The sequence below is a fragment of the Balaenoptera ricei genome, chromosome 11 (genome assembly GCF_028023285.1).
Source record: "Balaenoptera ricei isolate mBalRic1 chromosome 11, mBalRic1.hap2, whole genome shotgun sequence".
In the NCBI taxonomy this organism is placed as follows: domain Eukaryota; kingdom Metazoa; phylum Chordata; class Mammalia; order Artiodactyla; family Balaenopteridae; genus Balaenoptera; species Balaenoptera ricei.
Genome location: NC_082649.1, coordinates 85,526,194 through 85,545,535, shown reverse-complemented (window position 1 = coordinate 85,545,535; position 19,342 = coordinate 85,526,194). Strand labels below are relative to the sequence as shown.

At 33.7% G+C, this 19,342-nt stretch overlaps 1 protein-coding gene across 2 annotated transcripts in view; it reads left to right on the top strand.

Moving 5' to 3' along the window:
- Positions 1 to 19,342, top strand: part of TMF1 (TATA element modulatory factor 1) — a 30,367-nt gene that overhangs the window by 8,101 nt on the left and 2,924 nt on the right. Inside the window, exons 5-17 of one of the 2 annotated variants that reach the window (XR_009505930.1) lie at positions 1,254 to 1,359; positions 5,592 to 5,734; positions 6,113 to 6,279; positions 6,575 to 6,731; positions 10,103 to 10,195; positions 10,909 to 11,065; positions 14,720 to 14,912; positions 15,757 to 15,826; positions 16,061 to 16,153; positions 17,018 to 17,119; positions 17,404 to 17,556; positions 17,940 to 18,041; positions 18,693 to 18,765. Coding sequence is in view for 1 of the 2 variants with exons in the window: in XM_059940154.1 (XP_059796137.1) it covers positions 1,254 to 1,359; positions 5,592 to 5,734; positions 6,113 to 6,279; positions 6,575 to 6,731; positions 10,103 to 10,195; positions 10,909 to 11,065; positions 14,720 to 14,912; positions 15,757 to 15,826; positions 16,061 to 16,153; positions 17,018 to 17,119; positions 17,404 to 17,556; positions 18,693 to 18,818 (1,560 nt within the window). In the remaining variant the exon portion in view is untranslated. Of the gene's footprint in view, positions 1 to 1,253; positions 1,360 to 5,591; positions 5,735 to 6,112; positions 6,280 to 6,574; positions 6,732 to 10,102; positions 10,196 to 10,908; positions 11,066 to 14,719; positions 14,913 to 15,756; positions 15,827 to 16,060; positions 16,154 to 17,017; positions 17,120 to 17,403; positions 17,557 to 17,939; positions 18,042 to 18,692; positions 18,819 to 19,342 lie in introns of those variants that run through there. The other variant, XM_059940154.1, reaches the window with a different exon arrangement.

Sequence of the window (19,342 nt, the reverse complement as noted above, 5' to 3'; positions counted from 1 at the left end):
TTATTTTATTTTATTTTATTTATTTATTTATTTATTTATTTATTTATTTATTTATTTATTTTAATTTTTTTTGGCTGCGTTGGGTCTTTGTTGCTGCCCACGGGCTTTCTCTAGTTGCGGCGAGCGGGGTCTACTCTTTGTTGCAGTGCGCAGGCTTCTCATTGCGGTGGCTTCTCTTGTTGCAGAGCATGGGCTCCAGGCGCGGGCTTCAGTAGTTGTGGCATGCAGGCTCAGTAGTTGTGGCTCGCGGGCTCTAGAGCAGTCTCAGTAGTTGTGGTGCATGGGCTTAGTTGCTCCACGGCATGTGGGATCCTCCCGGACCAGGGCTCGAACCCGTGCCCCCTGCATTGGCAGGTGGATTCTTAACCACTGCGCCACCAGGGAAGTCCCAGAGATGATATTCTTACTGGACCTTGATGGATGAAATTTTGACAGTTGGAAATGGACATCAATGTTGTGGATAGTTCAGAGCATGGGCTTTAAAGATTCACAGACCTGGGTTTAAGTTATAACTCTACCACTTTATAGCTCTCTGACCTTCAAAGTTTACTCAAGCTTTCTCAGTCTTATTTTCTTATTTGTGTAGTTGAATAGTACAAGTGCCTCCCTCCCAGGATTGTTGTAAGGATTAAATGATAACGGATACAAAGCATGGTTTAAATACCTAATAAATGTTAGTTTATTTTAGCTATTTTTAGTTTCAGAGCATCATAAAAACCAAGTTTAAAATCATAGGACACTTTTCATATCACCATACTTCTCCATTGTAGTTTTAGAAGATAAAATATCTTAACATGTTTCTGCTGAATCTCTGCTTTATTAAAGTAAATCGAACCTTATGAAATTATGTTTTTTCTCTCACTTCACAACATGTTTGTAAGTGCAGTGAGTTTCAGCTGAGGAAAAGAAATACAGTGAAAAATGGAGATATACTAGTTGAATGTTTCAAAAATAATGCTTAACCTGTAGAAAATATGTGTAAAGATACTCAAAAAGCGTATTGTAAGTTACCTTCTTCTCATTTACATTTCCATTTTAAAACCTGTTTATGTCTGAATTCAGGTCTTCTATGTCATTTTCAAAGTTGTTCACTTACTCTTAATTAACCAAGGTAATATAAACTCAGGTTAACAGTACAAAACTTATGGATTCTTATTGAGAATGTGATTATTTGGATATGGAAAAAAATTGAAAAATATGCCCAGAATGAAAGTAATGCTTTATGATACTCATATTCTTTCTTTTTTAATTAGGAAATCAAAAATATAAAAGAAGAACTTGCTACTAGATTAAATAGTAGTGAAACGGCAGACCTTTTGAAAGAGAAAGATGAGCAGATCCGAGGGTTAATGGAAGAAGGTACGTAAAATACTTAGTTGGTTATGAAAAATATTGTGAGAATAGGAAGATACCACGTGACTAGCTGCTGCTTCCTAATGAAAAAATATTGGAAGCAAGAAAGGTTTGGACTTAAACCTCAGAAATGGTAGGCAACAATTCATGGAAGAATGGGGAGCAAGATGTAGAGAAGTAGAGGTATAATGTATGTAGCTTTTTGTTTCTAGGGATGTAAAAAAATAACTCCTTGAGAAATAGAATTTTGTGCTTCCCTAAGAAAGCTTCTAACAGGTTTTAGAGCCCTCATTTAAACCAAGATATTTGAAAGTTATAATTCTGGAGTTTATATAGTATCTGAATCTCTAGCTTGGGTACTATGTGCTATCATTTTATTGTTCTGGCATTTGATAGTGAATTTTTTCTTTCATTCATGTTTTAATTTTTTAGTTATTAAGTACTTTCTGTATGAAAAGATTCATAATTAACAGGGTTATGAAAATTAAAGATTCTTCATGAGATAAAACATTACAGTTGGACATTGAATTAATTTCTTTCTGTAATGTCATAGGAAAGAAGGTAGTTTTGGAAAGGATGGTTAAATAAATTTTTCTTTTTCTTTTCTTAAAGTTTTTTAGTTATAAGAATAATGCTTGCTACTTGCAGAAAATTTTGAAGTTATAGGAAGTATATGAAGAAAGAGAAAAAATAGATCATAATTCAATTTTATAAGGAAATATTAATTTCTTCTAGTTCCTTTTTAATGCATTTTATTACATTTTTAAACATAATTAAGATCATATATCTAATTTGCAGTGTTCTTTCTTTTACATTTCTCTATGCCGTTAAATGTTTTGATACCATTATTAATGGCTGTGTTAAAGTCCATTATATGGATATATTATAATTTGTTTTACTCTTCCTAAGGTTATACATTTATTTCTAAAATGTTAACATTACAAATAGTAGTGGGATGAACATTTCTGTACTTAAATCATTGCACTTAAGTGAATTTCCAGAGTAAGTGTTTGAGGACAATTGGAAATAATCACTTCATTTGAAAAAATTAGTTTTACCCAATTTTTCTTTTTCATTTATTCAGCTAATATTTAACAGTTAATATGTCAGATATTGTGTTTGATATAGTAATAAATATAACACATTCCCTGTCCTTTAGGAACTTATAGTTTAATGAGAGGGAAATATAGGTACACAGATAATTATAAAGCAATCTTAGCACTAAAGCACATGAAACACGTAATTGTATCTCAAGACATTTTGCAGTCGGATACTGTCTTGTGTTACAACATTGGAGACTGAGGGGACAGCTAAGTACATGGTTTCATAATTTTTAAAAATTATTAAGAATATTAATATCAAATTTCACTTTGTTGGAATTTACTAATTTAATCAGAGAGTGAGCCGATGTTTTCTTTTGCTTAATGAACTTCTTTATAGAGAAAATAGAGTGGTTTCATCTATGGGTATATTCACATACTGCTTCTGTATACCCTAAAAGTATTTTTTAACTCAGAGCTGAAGAGCTGAAAGTCTCAAAGCTGAGAGTGCGTTACAGTGAGTAACTGATTGCTTCATTACCTAGAGTCATCAACTGTTAACATCTAGCCACACCTCCTCCATATCTTTCTGCACACGCATATACTACCCTTTTGCCAAACCACTTGAAAGTAGGTGACAGATATCATATCATTCCACTCCTAAATTCTTTCTTTATCCAGCTTTGTTGAGGTATAATTGAGAAATAAAAGTTGTATGTATTTAAGGTGTACAGTGTGATTTTTTATATATGTATATATTATGAAATGATTACCACAGTCAAGCTAATTAATATAGCAGTCACTTCACACACTTTGTGTCTGTGATGAGAACACTTTTAAGATCTACTCTTCTTAGCAAGTTATAGGTGTACCATACAGTATTATTAACTTTAGCCATCATGCTGTACATTAGATCTGTAGAACATACTCATCTTACATAATTGAAACTTTGTACCCCTTGACCAACATCTCCCCATTTCCGCCACCCACTAGCCCTTGGTAACCACCATTCTGTTCTCTGCTTCTACAAATTCAACGTTTTTATATTCCACATATAAATGAGATCATGCCATATTTGTGTCTGGTTTATTTCATCCTCTAGGTTCATCCATGTTCTCACAAATGGCAAGATTTTTTTTTAAAGCTAAATAATATTTTATTTATATCTATATCTATATTTATATCTTACCTATATATCTGTCTATATATATATATATATATATATATATATATATATATATATATATATATATCTGTCTGTATCATATTTTCTTTATCCGTATATCCATTGATGGAAACTTAGATTGTTTCCATACCTGGGCTATTGTAAATAAGGCTGCAGTGAACAGGGGTGCAGATATCTCTTTGAGATACTGATTTCATTACTTTTGGATATATATATTCAGAAGTGGGATTGGTGGATCATATGATGCTTCTATTTTTAATTTTTTGAGGAGTCTTCATACTGTTATCCATAGTGGCTGTACCAATTTACATTGCCACCACTAGTACACAAGGGTTCTCTTCACATCCTCTCCCGTATTTATCTTTTGTCTTTTTGATAATGGCTGTCCCAACAGGTGTGAGGTGACATCTCATTTTAGTGTTGATTTGCATTTCCCTGATGGTTAGTGATGTTGAGCACCTTTTTGTATACCTGTTGCCCATTTGTATACCTTTTTTGAGAAATGCCTATTCATGTCTTTAGCCCATTTTCAAAATTGGCTTAATTGTTTTTTTGTTATCAAGTTCTGTGATTTCTTACATATTTTGGATATGAATCCCTTATTAGTGTATAGTTTGCACATATTTTCTTCCATTCTTCATACTGTCTCTTCACTTTGTTGTTTCCTTTGCTGTGCAGTAGTTTTTTAGTTTGATGCAATCTCATATGTCTGTTTTTGCTTTTGTAGCCTGTGCTTTTGGGATCATATCCAAAAAATAATTCCCAAGACTTATGTCAGAAAGCTTTTCCCTTATGTTTTCTTCTAATAGTTTTACCGTTTCAGATCTTACATTTAAGTCTTTAATCTATTTTGAGGTGATTTTTGTATATGATGTGTGATGGGGTACCATTTCATTTTTCTGAGTATGCATATCCCAGTACCGTTTATTGATGAGACTGTCCTTTCCTCATTGTGTGTTCTTGGCACCCTTGTTGAAGATCACTTGTCTGTAAATACGTGGATTATTTCTGGGCTCTCCATTTTGTTCCACTGGCCTGTATATTTGTTTTTATGCCAGTACCATAGTGTTGATTACTATAGCTTAGTAATATGTTTTGAAATAAGGAAATGTGATACCTCCAGCTTTGTTCTTGCTCAGGTTTACTTCAGCTATTTGAGGTCTTTTGCAGTTCCATATGACTTTTAGGGTTGTTGTTTCTATTTTTGTGAAAAATGCTGTTGGAATTTTGATAGGAATTGCATTGACTCTGTAGTCTACTCCTCAATTCTTCAGTCTGCATCTCTCAAGGACAAGTACATTTTTTCTTGACAAGCACAACATCATAATCACACCTAAGAAAATCAGCATTAATTCGGAAGTGTATTCCAGCACGTATTGCATCATTTATCTCAATTGTCTCTAAAAATAACTCTCATACCTGGTTATTTGTTCTGCCCCAAGATCCAATCAAAGTTTGTTCATTGCATTTGGCCATTATGTTCTTTTAGTCTTCCAGCAATCTAGGATATCTTTTTCATGATATCAAAGATTTTGTAGAGTCCAGATGTCCCATTGAATGCCCCATGTTCAGGAATTTGTCACTTTCTTCATGATTAGATTCAGATCAGATTTCTAGTAAGAAATATAATAGGTGATATTGTGCACCTACCACTCCATCACATCAGTGGACACATGTCAGGCTGTAGCACAATTAGTGATGTCAAAACTGAATGTTTGGTTAAGATGGTGACCAGGTTTCTCTATTGTAAGAGCACATTTTTTTCCCTTTGTAATTTATAATATGTGGGAGTGATTCTTTAAGACTGTAAATATCCTGTTCCCACACCATCCTTCTACCTAGTAATTTTAGCATTCATGGCTTATGCTGTCCAAATCAGTTTAACATTGACTGTTACAGCATTGTGATTTTTCAAATATTCTGTCATTTTATGTCACTGGTTAGTTAAAACATTCTGTTCACATTCTTAGAGAATCATCATTATTTGAATTTATACTTTTTTGCATTGCCAGGAGAAAAACTTTCAAAACAGCAGCTGCATAATTCTAACATCATTAAGAAATTAAGAGCTAAAGACAGAGAAAATGAAAATATTATTGCAAAGCTGAACAAAAAAGTTAAAGAGTTAGAAGAAGAGTTACAACATTTAAAACAGGTGAATATTAACCTTTCTCTGCATATATATATTGTTATTACTTCCAATATGAACATATGGCCATGGTTTATAAAACATTTGGGATGATTTATTGAGGTATATCATTTGGGAAGAATTTTTCAGGCAATTTTATAGTGAATGTTGGGACTTCCTTGGCAATCCAGTGGTTAAGCTGCCACGCTTCCACTGCAGGGGGCGCCGGTTTGGTCCCCAGTCAGGGAACTAAGATATCACATACTCTGCGGCGTGACCAAAAAAAAAAAAAAAAGAAGTAAATGTTAAGATTCTTCTTCGTTATTATAATACTTGAGATTCGTGGAATACAATTATTTCCTGTGGTGTTTTTTATTGAAAAATACCTTTGTTTTTATAATATAGGTCCTTGATGGCAAAGAAGAGGTTGAGAAACAACATAGAGAAAATATTAAGAAACTAAATTCTGTGGTAGAACGCCAAGAGAAGGATCTTGGCCGACTTCAAGTAGACATGAATGAGCTTGAAGAAAAGAACCGAAGTATTCAGGCTGCTCTTGATAGTGCATACAAGTAAGAAAATGAACAAATGTGCAACTCGTTTAAAATCAGTTATCAGAGCAGGATGTTGAAGAAACACTTTTTCTATTATCTGATCGCTAGTAACATTTATAAACTTACCTATATATGAACTTGTGACTGGTTAAAGCAAGTTCAACAGAGTCCTCACTGTAGTCACTGTTTATTATGTGGTGAACTCTTCCTCATTCTGTAGATCTCATGGAAATCTACATGGAAACGTCATTAATTTGGTCATGTAATTAACTATATTATTTTAACTTAAAAATTATCTATTTAATTTTTTAAGAGAACTTACTGATCTCCACAAAGCCAATGCTGCAAAGGATAGCGAAGCCCAGGAAGCTGCTCTAAGTCGTGAAATGAGAGCTAAAGAAGAACTTTCTGCAGCACTGGAGAAGGCCCAAGAAGAAGCCCGTCAGCAGCAAGAAACATTAGTGATTCAAGTAAGCATTAGATGAAAAATTAGTCTTTAAAATCTTTGTTTGTGCTTCTTCAAAATAAAGAATCTGTTAATTTGAATCAAACCTTATGTAGTGGCACATGTGTTACATTTTCTTTATAATCCTGTTGGGCTTATAAATCCTGTTGGGCTCATTTTCTAAGAGTACTGGATTGTGCCAAGCTTAATCAATTGTGTGTTTTTTAAACTGTTGTTAAAGTGATGCTTACATTATACCAGTATTGCTTATTTTTGGGGAGGGAATTTCAGACTTATTTGAGAACACTATGAAATCTAGGGATGTTCTTACCAGGGAAATGCATGAATGCAGATAAATGCTAAACATTGCATATAATTTCAGGAGAATCTGTTTAACTCCGGAGTTTATTCATAGCATCTGTGGGAGTCCATGGACCTCAAATGAAGGAAGAAAACCAACATTTGTCAGGCTTTGTCTTATAAAATCATCATTTGATAGATATTTGGGTTATTTACACTTTTAAATTTTATTTATTTTTACTGAGGTGTAGACTGATGTACAATATTATATACATTTCAGGTGTACAATGTAGTAATTCACAATTTTTAAAGGTTATACTCCATTTTTAGTTATTATCAAATATTGGCTATATTCCCTGTGTTGTACAATATATCCTTGTAGCTTATTTATTTTATACATAGTAGTTTGTACCTCTTAGTCCCCTACTTCTAATTTTCTCCTCCCCACTTCTCTCTTCCCTCTGATAACCACTAGTTTGTTCTCTAAATCTGAGTGTTTCTTTTTTGTTATATTTACTAGTTTGTTATATTTTTTAGATTCCACATGTAAATGATATTATACAGTATTTGTTGTTCTCTGACTTATGTTACTAATCATCCATGTTGTTGCACAAGGCAAAATTTGAGTCTTTTTTTATGGCTGAGTAATATTCCACTCTATATATACCATATACTATGTATGTATACACACACACCATATATATATATATATATATATATATGTATGTATGTATATATCTCCATTCATCTGTTGATGGACACTTAGGTTGCTTCCATATCTTGGCTATTGTAAATAATGCTGCTATGAACATTGGGGTGCCTGTATCTTTTCAAATTAGAGTTTTCATTTCCTTTGGATATATACCCAGAAGTCTTTACACATTTTGGTTATTATGAATAATGCTGCTATAAACATTAATTTACAAATTTTTGTGTGAACACATATTTTAAATTCTCTTAGATACATACCCTCGGGTCGTATGGTAATCCTATGTTTAACTTTTTCAGGAACTCAGACTTTTCCACAGCTGCTGAACCATTTTATGTTTCCACCAACCATATATGAGGGTTTCAGTTTCTCTACATTCTTGCCAGTATTTGTCATTGTCTTTTTTTTTTTTTTTTTCCATTATAGCCCTTTTAGGGGTGTAAAATGGTATCTGACTCTGGTATTGATTTACATTCCCTTAATGATTAATGATGTTGAGCATCTTTTTATGTGCTTATTGACCATTTATGTATCTCCTTTGGAGAAATTTATTCAAATGTTTAAATTCTTTGCCCATTTTTTAATTATCTTTTTATTGTTCATTTGTAAGAGTTCTTTATATATTCTGCCTACTAGACCCTTATCAAATGTAGGATTTACAAATATTTTCTCCCATTCTATAGGTTGTCTTTCACTTTCTTCATAGTGTCCTTTGATACACAAAAGTTCAATAAATTTTGTTGAAGTCCAGCTTACCTACTTTTTCTTTTGTTGCTTGTGCTTTGGGCATCACATTTAAGAGACTGTTGCCTAATTCAACATCATGCAGGTTTTCACCTGTTTCTTTCTACAGTTTTTATAATCTTAGTTCTCACATTTAGGTCTTTTACATGTGAATATCAAATTGTTCCAGCACTACTTGTTGAAAAGACTATTCTTCCCTCATTGACCTCAATGCACTTTTGATTTAATTTCACAAGGATATGTAAAACATTTACATGATTCCAAAGTGTGAAAGCTGTATAACAAAATATATTAAGATAACATTTGCTTCCAACTTAGCCCCTCCCTATTCCCTTTCTTTGCCTGTAAATAACCATTTTATTAGTGTTTCTATTTGTAAATGCAAGAAAACATACATATCTACATTTACTTATATACCCCCCTCATATATATACACACCTACACTTACACACACATTTGTTTGTATCTCTCTCATCCTTCCTACATAACATATAGTTTACTATTCATACTGTTTTACAGCTTGCTTTACTTACCTAATAAAACATCCTGGTGATCATTCCATGGTAGAGCATAGAGCTTTTTAAAAAATTCCTTTTTATAGTTTTATAGTATATCATTGTGTGAATATACCATTCAGTCAGTTCCTATTAATGGATATTTGGGTTGTTTCCGATATTTTGCTGTTGTAAATTACACCATGGTCCATACACCCCTTGTGCTTCTGCCACTCCCTCACTGGGATAGATAAAATATTAATATTTTAAATTAAAAATACTCAAACGTAATAACGAAAAATTGGGGGAATGGGAGATAGAGAGTATATGGGGTTACCATTCAAAAAATCATCACCTTTTACAAGTCCTGCCAGTTTTGTGTATTAACTTCTTGTCCTTATCTCCATGTACATATTTTTTATAATTGATATATATATACATTATTTTATAGTTTTTTCATTTAAGATTAAGTTGTACATTTCTGCATGTTTTTTATGTTCATTTTAATTTTTATTGGGTATATTCATGTTGTATCCACATTTGCAAAAATAAATTACTGCTAATAGATATTAACAATATTTCTTGTTTTGTTTGTTTTTGTTAGTCTAGCTAACAGTGTAGAGAACATCTTTGTATGTTTACAGATCTGCTTCCATAGAGTAAATTCTCAGGACTAGGACGATCAGATGAAAGAATGTAAGAAGTTTGACGATTATGTTGCCATAACGCTTTCCAAAAAGGCTGTAGCAGTTTACAACCTGTGCAGCTGTGTATGAATATAGCAGCTAGTTTTTATAGCTCATATAGCTCCTATCACATTCTGCCTTACACTGCAAACGTTTATGGATGCATTGTCTTTCCTCCTATATTGTATGGCAGTGGCTGGGCCTTGTACATATTTATATGCTTTGTGTGTGTGTGTGTGTGTGTGTGCCTTATTGAGCTTTCCTAAGTACATATTGAATACATATGGTTCGGGGATTGCCTGAAGAATGGGATGTGTGGTAATCCTACGTAAAAGCTCATTGGATAGTAAAGAGTATTATACATGAACAGTAAGCCAACACAATACAAAGTTTGTAGTTAGCAGAAGTTATAGATAATATTGTGATGTTGGTTGTGATAGTGTTGTTGGTTCTCCTAATACAGGTGGGGGACCTTAGGCTGGCACTGCAACGTGCAGAGCAAGCAGCTGCCAGAAAAGAGGATTATTTACGTCATGAGATCAGTGAACTCCAGCAGGTACTGTCAGAGTTTCCCTAAACACAAATCTGAGATGCGTTTTTCAAGAAATAAAAAATGACTCAGTGGGGTGATGTTCTTAGAGTTGAGAAGATTACTCCCATACTTGTCATTTGCTGTATTTTTGTGGCTTATGTGAATAAAATCAGAGTGGGCACCTTAAAAATGTAAAAGAAAAGCCCTAATTTTGTTTTCTAGAAAATAATTTTATCATGATAGATATGTAGTATATTCAGTATTGTTTTTTCATTTGTAATGGCCGATTTATTAATTATTATCAGTCTCTGATTACTGTGGGGCAGATAAGCAATGCCTAGTTTTTATGCTACTACTCTGTTAATTTCAGTCAATGAACATGTACAGGAAAAGGGGAAGGAAATGCCCCTCAGAATGATCTTTCTGATTTTATAAATACTTAGAAATATTTGGATGAGGAGGCAACTACTGGGAGGTTTGGATGATACTCTTTATTATCTTAAGGTATTCAAAGGCTGTCTTTATCTTAGAAATGCTCTGTAAAGAAGCATTTATTTACTCTGTTGTGCAACTTAACTGTAACTTAAGGATTGAATAGTTAGAAAATAATTTAATAAAAAATCATTTTATCTTGGAGAAATACTTTTTCCCAGAAATCTCTCATAAAGTTTCTTTGCTAGCATTTTTAATGTTTTTATTGCTGTCAGTAGTAATGACTTAAGAATGTCATGATTCAGAGACTCCAGGAAGCAGAGAATCGAAACCAAGAACTGAGTCAAAGTGTTTCATCAACAACAAGACCATTGCTTCGACAGATAGAAAATTTGCAAGCAACTCTAGGGTCCCAGACGTCATCATGGGAAACGTTAGAGAAGAATCTTTCTGATAGACTTGGTAACTGCTTTAGTTCTTAAGCTCAATGTAGAAGCCCTTCTATCTCGTTTTAGAGTTAGGGTAATGGTATGAAATTGAAATTCACTTGATCTCATGGTTTCATTTTGTGTCTAACTTGTAGATTTTTACCTCTTCTCCTCTTTTACATTTATTTTCTAATACCTTAATTGACTCTTTCAAAACATTCCTTACACGATGTGTCTGGTACTGTCTAAAATACTTCCATGTCATTCTTACATTCATTTTTACAAACTATTGTGCTCAACTGTTTTCTTGTCCATTGCTAAGTCTGACCTCGTTCTAGCTTGTCTACAGTAGTGTAGGAAGTAGAGATCGGATATGATTCTAGTCAGTGGTAGAATTCCAAGAGCAGAGATAGGTCTAAGTTAGATTAAGGTCAAATTCTAGTAGACAGATGCTGTGGAGTCTTAAGATTCCATATTTTGCTTCTTTACAGAAACACTCTAGGTTGCCCTTCTGTGCTGTTAATAAAAAGAAAATTATTCTTCTAAGATACTTATTCAAGCACAGAATATGTACATATTAGATATCCCAGAAGCTAGCAAATGGAGAAAAATTCCTGTGTCCATTCTATGCCTAAAATTAACTGTAATTTGAGAGACATCATGGTGTAGTGATAAAAGCAGACGTGAATGGGTGTCAGGAGACTTGGACTCAGGGTTTTTATGTTTTGTTTTGAATCACCCAGTCAGACAGTCTGGAGCAAGACACTTACCTTCTCTGGACTACACCCTGAAAATCATGAGGGGTGAACTAGATTAGTGGCTTTCAAACAGTATTCAGTAGATCCCTTGTATGTCTTAGGGCTGGCTGTCATGGTGAGAGGGAAGCTTGATAAGTAAGCTCCTGGGCTCCCTCCAGGCTGCTTTAATGAAAGTAGTGCCTCCTTTATCTTTTTTTTTTTTTTTTGCCCCTTGTAGCTCCATGTAAGATTTTGTCTGGAAATAGATTTATCTGCTCAAAAAGAAGAATCACTGAACAGATGAACCTTCATATATTGTTTAATTTCTAGGTATTAATTTTAGGTCTATCATTTATCTTGGACCACTTTTTGAGACCCATTTGTTATGAAATATGAGATATCTGAAAATGACACCTTCTGAAACAAATATTTATTTAGCAATAAAATGAAAGCAAGAAGCCATTATTTTTGTGGCTTTTAAACTGGAACCTACACAGCCTCAGGGATATGTGGTATTGTGCTGGAATGTAGGCAAAGCCACAGGACAAACGTACTGTATAATGCTATAAACAAGAGCATAGATACAGTATAGAACAGAATTTATAATGTAAAATAGAGATATTATTAGGTCTACTTTGGTGGTGAAAAATATGAAAATTCTTGCCTTTGTTAAATCTCAGAATTTTATCCACTAGTCCTTTTTTTTTAATTGTAATTGTCAATTGAGCCAACTGTAGATTCATATGCAGTTATAAGAAATGATATAGAATGGTCCCTTGCATGCTTTCCCCAATATCCGTATGTTAACACTTTGCAAAATTATAGTAGAATATCACAATCAAGGTACTGACTTTGAAACAACCTTCTGATTTTATTCTGATTTCCCCAGTTTTACTGGTACTCATTTGTGTGTATGTATGTATATGTGTCTATGTGTGTATTAATTTTTATCCAAGTTTACCACTTGTGTAGGTTCATGTATCCATCACTACAGTCAAGGTATTGAATAGTTCTAACACCACAAAGATCCCTCATTTTGCCCTTTAAAATCATACTTAGCACCCTCATGGCCCTCCCTCCCTGTCTCAAATCCCTGGCAACCACTAATCCTCCACTTCTAAAATTTTGGAATTTCAAAATGTTATGTAAATGCGGAACTTCCCTGGAAGTCCAGTGGTTAAGACTCCGTGCTTCCATTGCAGGGGACACAGGTTCGATCCCTGGTTGGGGAGCTAAGATCCCACATGCCGCATGGCACTGCCAAAAAAAAAAAATTTATGTAAATAGAATTGTATAACATGTGACATTTTGGGGATTGGCTTTTTTTGCTCAGTGTAATTTCCTGGAGATTCATACAAGTTCTTGTGTGTATCAATGATTTAGTCTTTATTGCTGAGTGTTTTTCTTTTTTTAAAAAAATATTTATTTTGGCTGCACCGGGTCTTAGTTCGGCATGAGGGCTTCTTAGTTGCAGCACGTGGACTTCTTAGTTGTGGCATGCAGACACTTAGTTGCGGCATGCATGCGGGATCTAGTTCCATGCGGGATCTAGTTCCCTGACCAGGGATCGAACCTGTGCCCCCTGCATTGGGAGCACGGAGTCTTACCCACTGGACCACCAGAGAAGTCCGTGCTGAGTATTTTTCCATGTATGTAGCACATCTTGTTTAAACGTACCTGACGAAGGATGTGTGGGCTGGATCTAGACTTTGTATGGATAAAGCTGCTGTGAACATTCATGTACAGGTTTTAGTGTGAACTTAATTTTTCATTTCTCTGGATAAATGCCCAAGTGTGCATTTGCTGGGTTGTATGGGTAGTTGCATGTTTAGTTTTTTAAGAAAATGCCAAATTGTTTTCCAAAGTGGCTGTATCTATGAGAATAATCCAGTTTCTCTACATCCTTACCATCATTTTCTTTCAGTGTTGTCCCTATTTTTTTCTTTTAGTCATTCAGACAGGTGTGTAGTGATGCCTTATTATGATTTTAATTTGCATGTTCCTCATGAAAGATGGTGAATGTCAGTTTATGTGCTTATTTTCCATTTGTACATCCTCTTCGGTGAAATGTTTATGTCTTTTTGCCCATTTTCTAATTGGATTGTTTGTATTTTCACTGGTGAGTTTTGAGACTTCTTTATGTATTCTAGATGCTAGTCTTAGATAACATGATTTGCATTTATTTCCTCCAAGTCTGTAGCTTGTGTTTTCATCTTTTTCACATAGAACAAAAGTTTAAAATTTTGAAGAAGTCCAGTTTATCAGTTTTTCTCGTTACGGCTCACGCTCTTTGTGTCAAACCTAAGTACTCTTTGCCTATCCCTAGATCCTGAAGATATCTTCTGTTTTTTTTGAAAAGTTTTATAGTTTTTTTTTTTTTTCAGTTAAAGTATAGTTGACTTAAAATATTATATTAGTTTCAGGTGTACAACAGTAATTTGACATTTTTATAGATTATACTTCATATAAAGTTATGATAAAATATTGACTATATTCCCTGTGCTGTACATTAAATCCTTGTAACTTACCTATTTTATACCTGGTAGTTTGTACCTGTTAATCCCCTTCACCCGTTTTACCCCTCTTTACACTTAAGTGTATGATCCATTTGAGTTAATTTTCATATACTGTGTGAAGGTTAGTTTGAGGTTCTTTTTTTTTTTTTTTTTTCCTTTGACTATCCAATTGACCCAGCACTGTTTGTTGATTCACTACTCTGTTGATACATGACTCCACTTTCAAATTAAAATATTTTGGTGAAAAAAATGATAAAGCACATATAAATTAAGATTTTTTTTGTCCTGTAGGCAGACCTGCCTTAGTCAATGAGTACTTACAGTTTTAAGTGTGGTTATTTGCATCATTAAAAGTTTGAAGTCAGGAATCTACTTGGTATCTTGGCCTCTTGAATGTATGTTTATGTGATTTTTCCTTTTTTACCCTACAATCAGGTGAATCCCAGACCTTGTTGGCAGCAGCAGTTGAGAGAGAACGTGCGGCCACAGAAGAACTTCTTGCCAACAAAATTCAAATGTCTTCCATGGAGTCACAGAATTCTCTCTTAAGACAAGAAAACAGTAGATTTCAGGCCCAGCTAGAATCAGAGAAAAATAGGCTAAGAAAACTAGAGGATGAAAATAATAGGTGAGCATGTTTCTTGAGTGTTATTCTTGGTAGTTTCATGACATTTTAAAGCACTTTAAAAAAATATGTTGTTGGTTTTTAGCTTCATTGCACTGAGAACTGAAAATACATATTTTTAGTGTTTAAAGTCAGAGTCATTAGTAATAGGATATTATACCGAGATAGGACCAGGATTCATTGAACCTTGCATAGGCTCTTGAAATTGGGTGGCATGTTCTGAATGTATTTGCATTTTCCAGAGAAAGGATTCATTGCTTTAATCACATATTTTAAAGGAGTCTGTTACCACAAAATAGTTTGAAGACCACTCACTGGAGTTATTTTTATATTACAGGGGTTTAAGCATTGTTCCAGTCTTTCTAAATAAATGTCTGGGCTCTTTGGAAACCACAAGCTATAAAATCCATCTATGTGAAGTTATATTAAGGCTCTGATTAGGGGTTTTATCCTCTGAGTTCTTCTTTGGAATTTTACTTTTAAAAAAAGTAGTCAAGTAAAAATGATTCATGAAGTAAAATATATGAACTTTTGCAGACATTTTCATAGACCTCCCTAATAAGCCTTTGTAGGATCTGAACATATTGTAGAATGGTGGTATTCAAAATTCTCTTTAGAAAAAAAGTCTCTTTTTAAATGAAATCTTAATCCAGGGAACCAATAAATAAGATACACGAAGTAGTAGTTCAGTTTTTGAATAAAACCCAAGTCATCTGGAAAATACAGTTGGAAAATAAAGCCGATAATAAAAATGACTACTAAGTATGTAACTGGAGTTAATAAAGTAGTGAGTTTTTAATAGTCTGTACTATCATCTTTTTTGTTTTAATTCCCTTTGGCTTAATAGGTACCAGGTTGAATTAGAAAACATAAAAGGTGAATATGTGAGAACACTTGAAGAGACAAGGAAAGAAAAGGTATTTCGATTGGTGTTCGCTCACCTCTTAGGGCTTCCATTAGAGAATGGTTGGGGATGGTAGCGAACTAATGAGATGACAAGATAAAATGGGTGATGTTTCTGCTTTTGGAACTTGATCTTTAGTAGTAAAACAAATAGGAGTGTATACCTTATGTTCCTAAACTTTGAGATTGACTTATGATGATGACTTAGTATCACAGAAATTATCTAACTGTATCTCTCTCTCCATTAGACACTGTTGAATAGTCAGTTAGAAATGGAGAGAATGAAAGTTGAACAGGAAAGGAAGAAAGCAATTTTCACTCAAGAAGCAATAAAAGAAAAGGTATTAAATTTTGTTTTCTTTTTGATGTAACCAGTTAGTAGCAGTTGTGATTAATCATTAATTGTTTTGTAATTTTAGCTACACTTTATAAATACCATTTCTTATGTCTAAAATCAATAGAGTGATGAATTCTAGTAGTATAATCAGTGTTCTGCTCAGAGTGGATCCAAAGTAGTTTGAGTTTATGCAAAGACATCTGTGATTTCTAGGATTTGAATGACAGAACCTCTTGCCCCTTTTAAAATGAATTTTTGTGGTCTCTCACTGACACTGATGCACCTTATTTGGCCCATAGGCACCTTGGGAGTGAAACTGGTTTGTTCACTTTCTTTCTGGTTAATGGAGGTAATTTTTCTAAAGTGAGTTTCCTATATTTAAAGGATTGGCATATACTCGGTAGTAAGCATAATACATTAAAACTACCTATATGTGCATTGATTGAAATTACCTTTTGAATTTATTTGGTTTAAAAAAATACAATAAAAATAAAATGAATAAGCCAGAAACTTTATGGTTTGTAAATCTCATTGGTAATCTTATTCTAAAGAATAGGTTTAATTGATGGTATGTTATATAATATGAAGCAATTAGTTCATATAATTGTTCCATTAAAAACATTCTCATTCCATTAAAAATAAACCAAATTATGTTGTTATAATATAAATGAGATGATTTGACCAAGTTTGTCTGCGCTTTTAAATTACTAAATATTGTGCCTTTGATAAGACTTAAGATATCTGTAACATTTTACGAGGAAATTAGAATGAATCTTTGTTGTCATTGATCCTAGAAAACTTTCTTGCTTTTTTATTTATCATTTTACTCTTTAATCTGAACTGAATTTTTTTTTCTTTACACCTTAAGGAACGGAAGCCATTTTCTGTTTCTAGCACTCCCACAATGTCACGCTCAAGTTCGATAAGTGGAGTTGATATGGCAGGGCTACAAACATCTTTTATGTCTCAGGTGATGTTTTATTTCTTACACGTGTCTAGTTCTTAGACTGAATAATGATAAAGAGAATGTGCAGATAGCAGTTCGACTCTCACCGTGATCTTGCTATTCTATAGGCAATCTATCTGTGTATTTGTAAGGGAGTGCTAATTGCACTGAGGAAATAGAGATGGTTTTCTGCCTTTGAGAAAGTCATAGACATTTTAAAGTAAGAATTGACCAAACCATTTTGTTTGACACTTATGCACAGTCTGTAGTAACTGAATAACTATATATGCTTTCTTTAATTAACACAGGATGAGCTTCATGATCAGTCATTTGGACCAATGTCTGTATCAGCAAATGGAAGCAATCTTTATGATGCTGTAAGGATGGGAGCAGGATCAAGCATTATTGAAAATCTACAGTCTCAGTTAAAGCTAAGGGAAGGAGAAATTACTCATTTACAGGTATTATAAAAATTAAATGTGCTGTAGAAGTAAATGAAATTTTGAGGCCCAATGAGTAGCACCCTTCATTTCCACTTTCATTCTGAACAAATTGAGAAAATGAAATAGTGACACGTGAAGCCCCAAGTAAATCATATATATTAACGATAAAGGCTGGTTGGAGAAATTAGCCAAGGATGAAAGTTCAATGGGCCTTCTGAGTGCCAGAATTTGGGAGACTGTCACAGGAAATGCTTGGCTGGAGTAGGCCACCCCATGTGCAACAGCCTGCCACGATAAGACTTAGAGGCATCTAGGAGCAGAGAGCTCCTTGCAGGCAGCTTTTTCCAAACACGAAAAAAGGGAAGTTGCTGAGCTGAGCATAGCCATTTTATTCTTCCCAGATTCTCCGCTTAGGTAAGTTGCTCCAGCTCCCCCTATGAGGAGAGAGTAAAGGTGATGAGAGAGATTAGAACTATAACATCCTAGACATGAAAGGAAACATGGTGAGTGGAGCATCCTCCCATCTTATCTTGCTTTTCAGAAACTTAATGCGGTGACAAATGTTAAAACGTTTTACCTGTTTTCATTGTTAAACTTGATGCACTCGAAGTGGAACTTTCCTCTTCTATTTTTATTATATGATTTTAGTTGAAAATATTACTGTATTAAAGATGTCCTTGAATTGGAAGAAAATAGATCAGAATAATCTTATTACCTGTTATGTTTGTGTAGCCCACTGTTACGCTTAAGGGCACAAACGAACTTCTTTGGTAGTTGATGTTAGATTCTACCAACGTGACCTACATGGTTGGCGCTACATTAATTGTTTTTATTTCTCTGGGTTTTTGTAGTAATTTAGCGTAACTGAAATATATGCTATTTCCTTAGAGAAAAATGTAGAGTTGCATGTTTCAAACAGATGATTAAATTTTCTTCAGTTCTTTATCTCTCATAGTAAACCCTATAAATGGTATACCTTTGAGGAAAGTTGAAACCGTTTTTGCGCCTCTATTTCCTTATACCAGAAGCTAGCTTATGGTTATATGTTCACATATCTGTTTCTTAAAAAATAGCACATTAAATATGTTTATATTAGTGGGATTATTAAACAAGATATATTTTGATTTAAATCACTTCCTGGTAATGTTTCTCAGCTAGAAATTGGCAATCTAGAAAAAACACGCTCCATAATGGCTGAAGAGCTAGTTAAATTAACAAATCAAAATGATGAACTTGAAGAGAAAGTGAAGGAGATACCCAAACTTCGAACTCAGCTAAGAGTAAGTATTCTTCACTCTTATTTTTAGTTTACATAAAACACGTATGTATATGTTAGTGTTTTCTTTGATAATTAAAGAGTATTAATATTTGAGTGAAGAACTTTAAAAATGAATCTTATCTTGCTTGTCACATCCCACATTCAGAGTAATGTTCACAATCATGTTTAGTCTCAGCACAGGAAAATAACTAGATTTCATTTGGCCAAGGCTCATTAATAATCCTGAACTTTTGCATGATCTGAGTAGTATTTTATTGATTGATGTTATATGTATCCTCACAATTAGCCTATTTGGTATTGGAAGTTGCTCTTAAGCCATATATGAGAATAGATTTTCTTTTGACTTTTCTTGTGGGGTAAATGCCAGGTAATACTTAAACCACAGTGAACCATAGAGACTGAAATTTCATCAAACATGCTGAAATTACTGGGAGAAAAGACAGATTAAGCTATATATGGGGAGAATTGTAGATTTAGTGAAAAGATATGTTAAGGTTAATAGCCATCTGGCTTATTTTGTTTTTT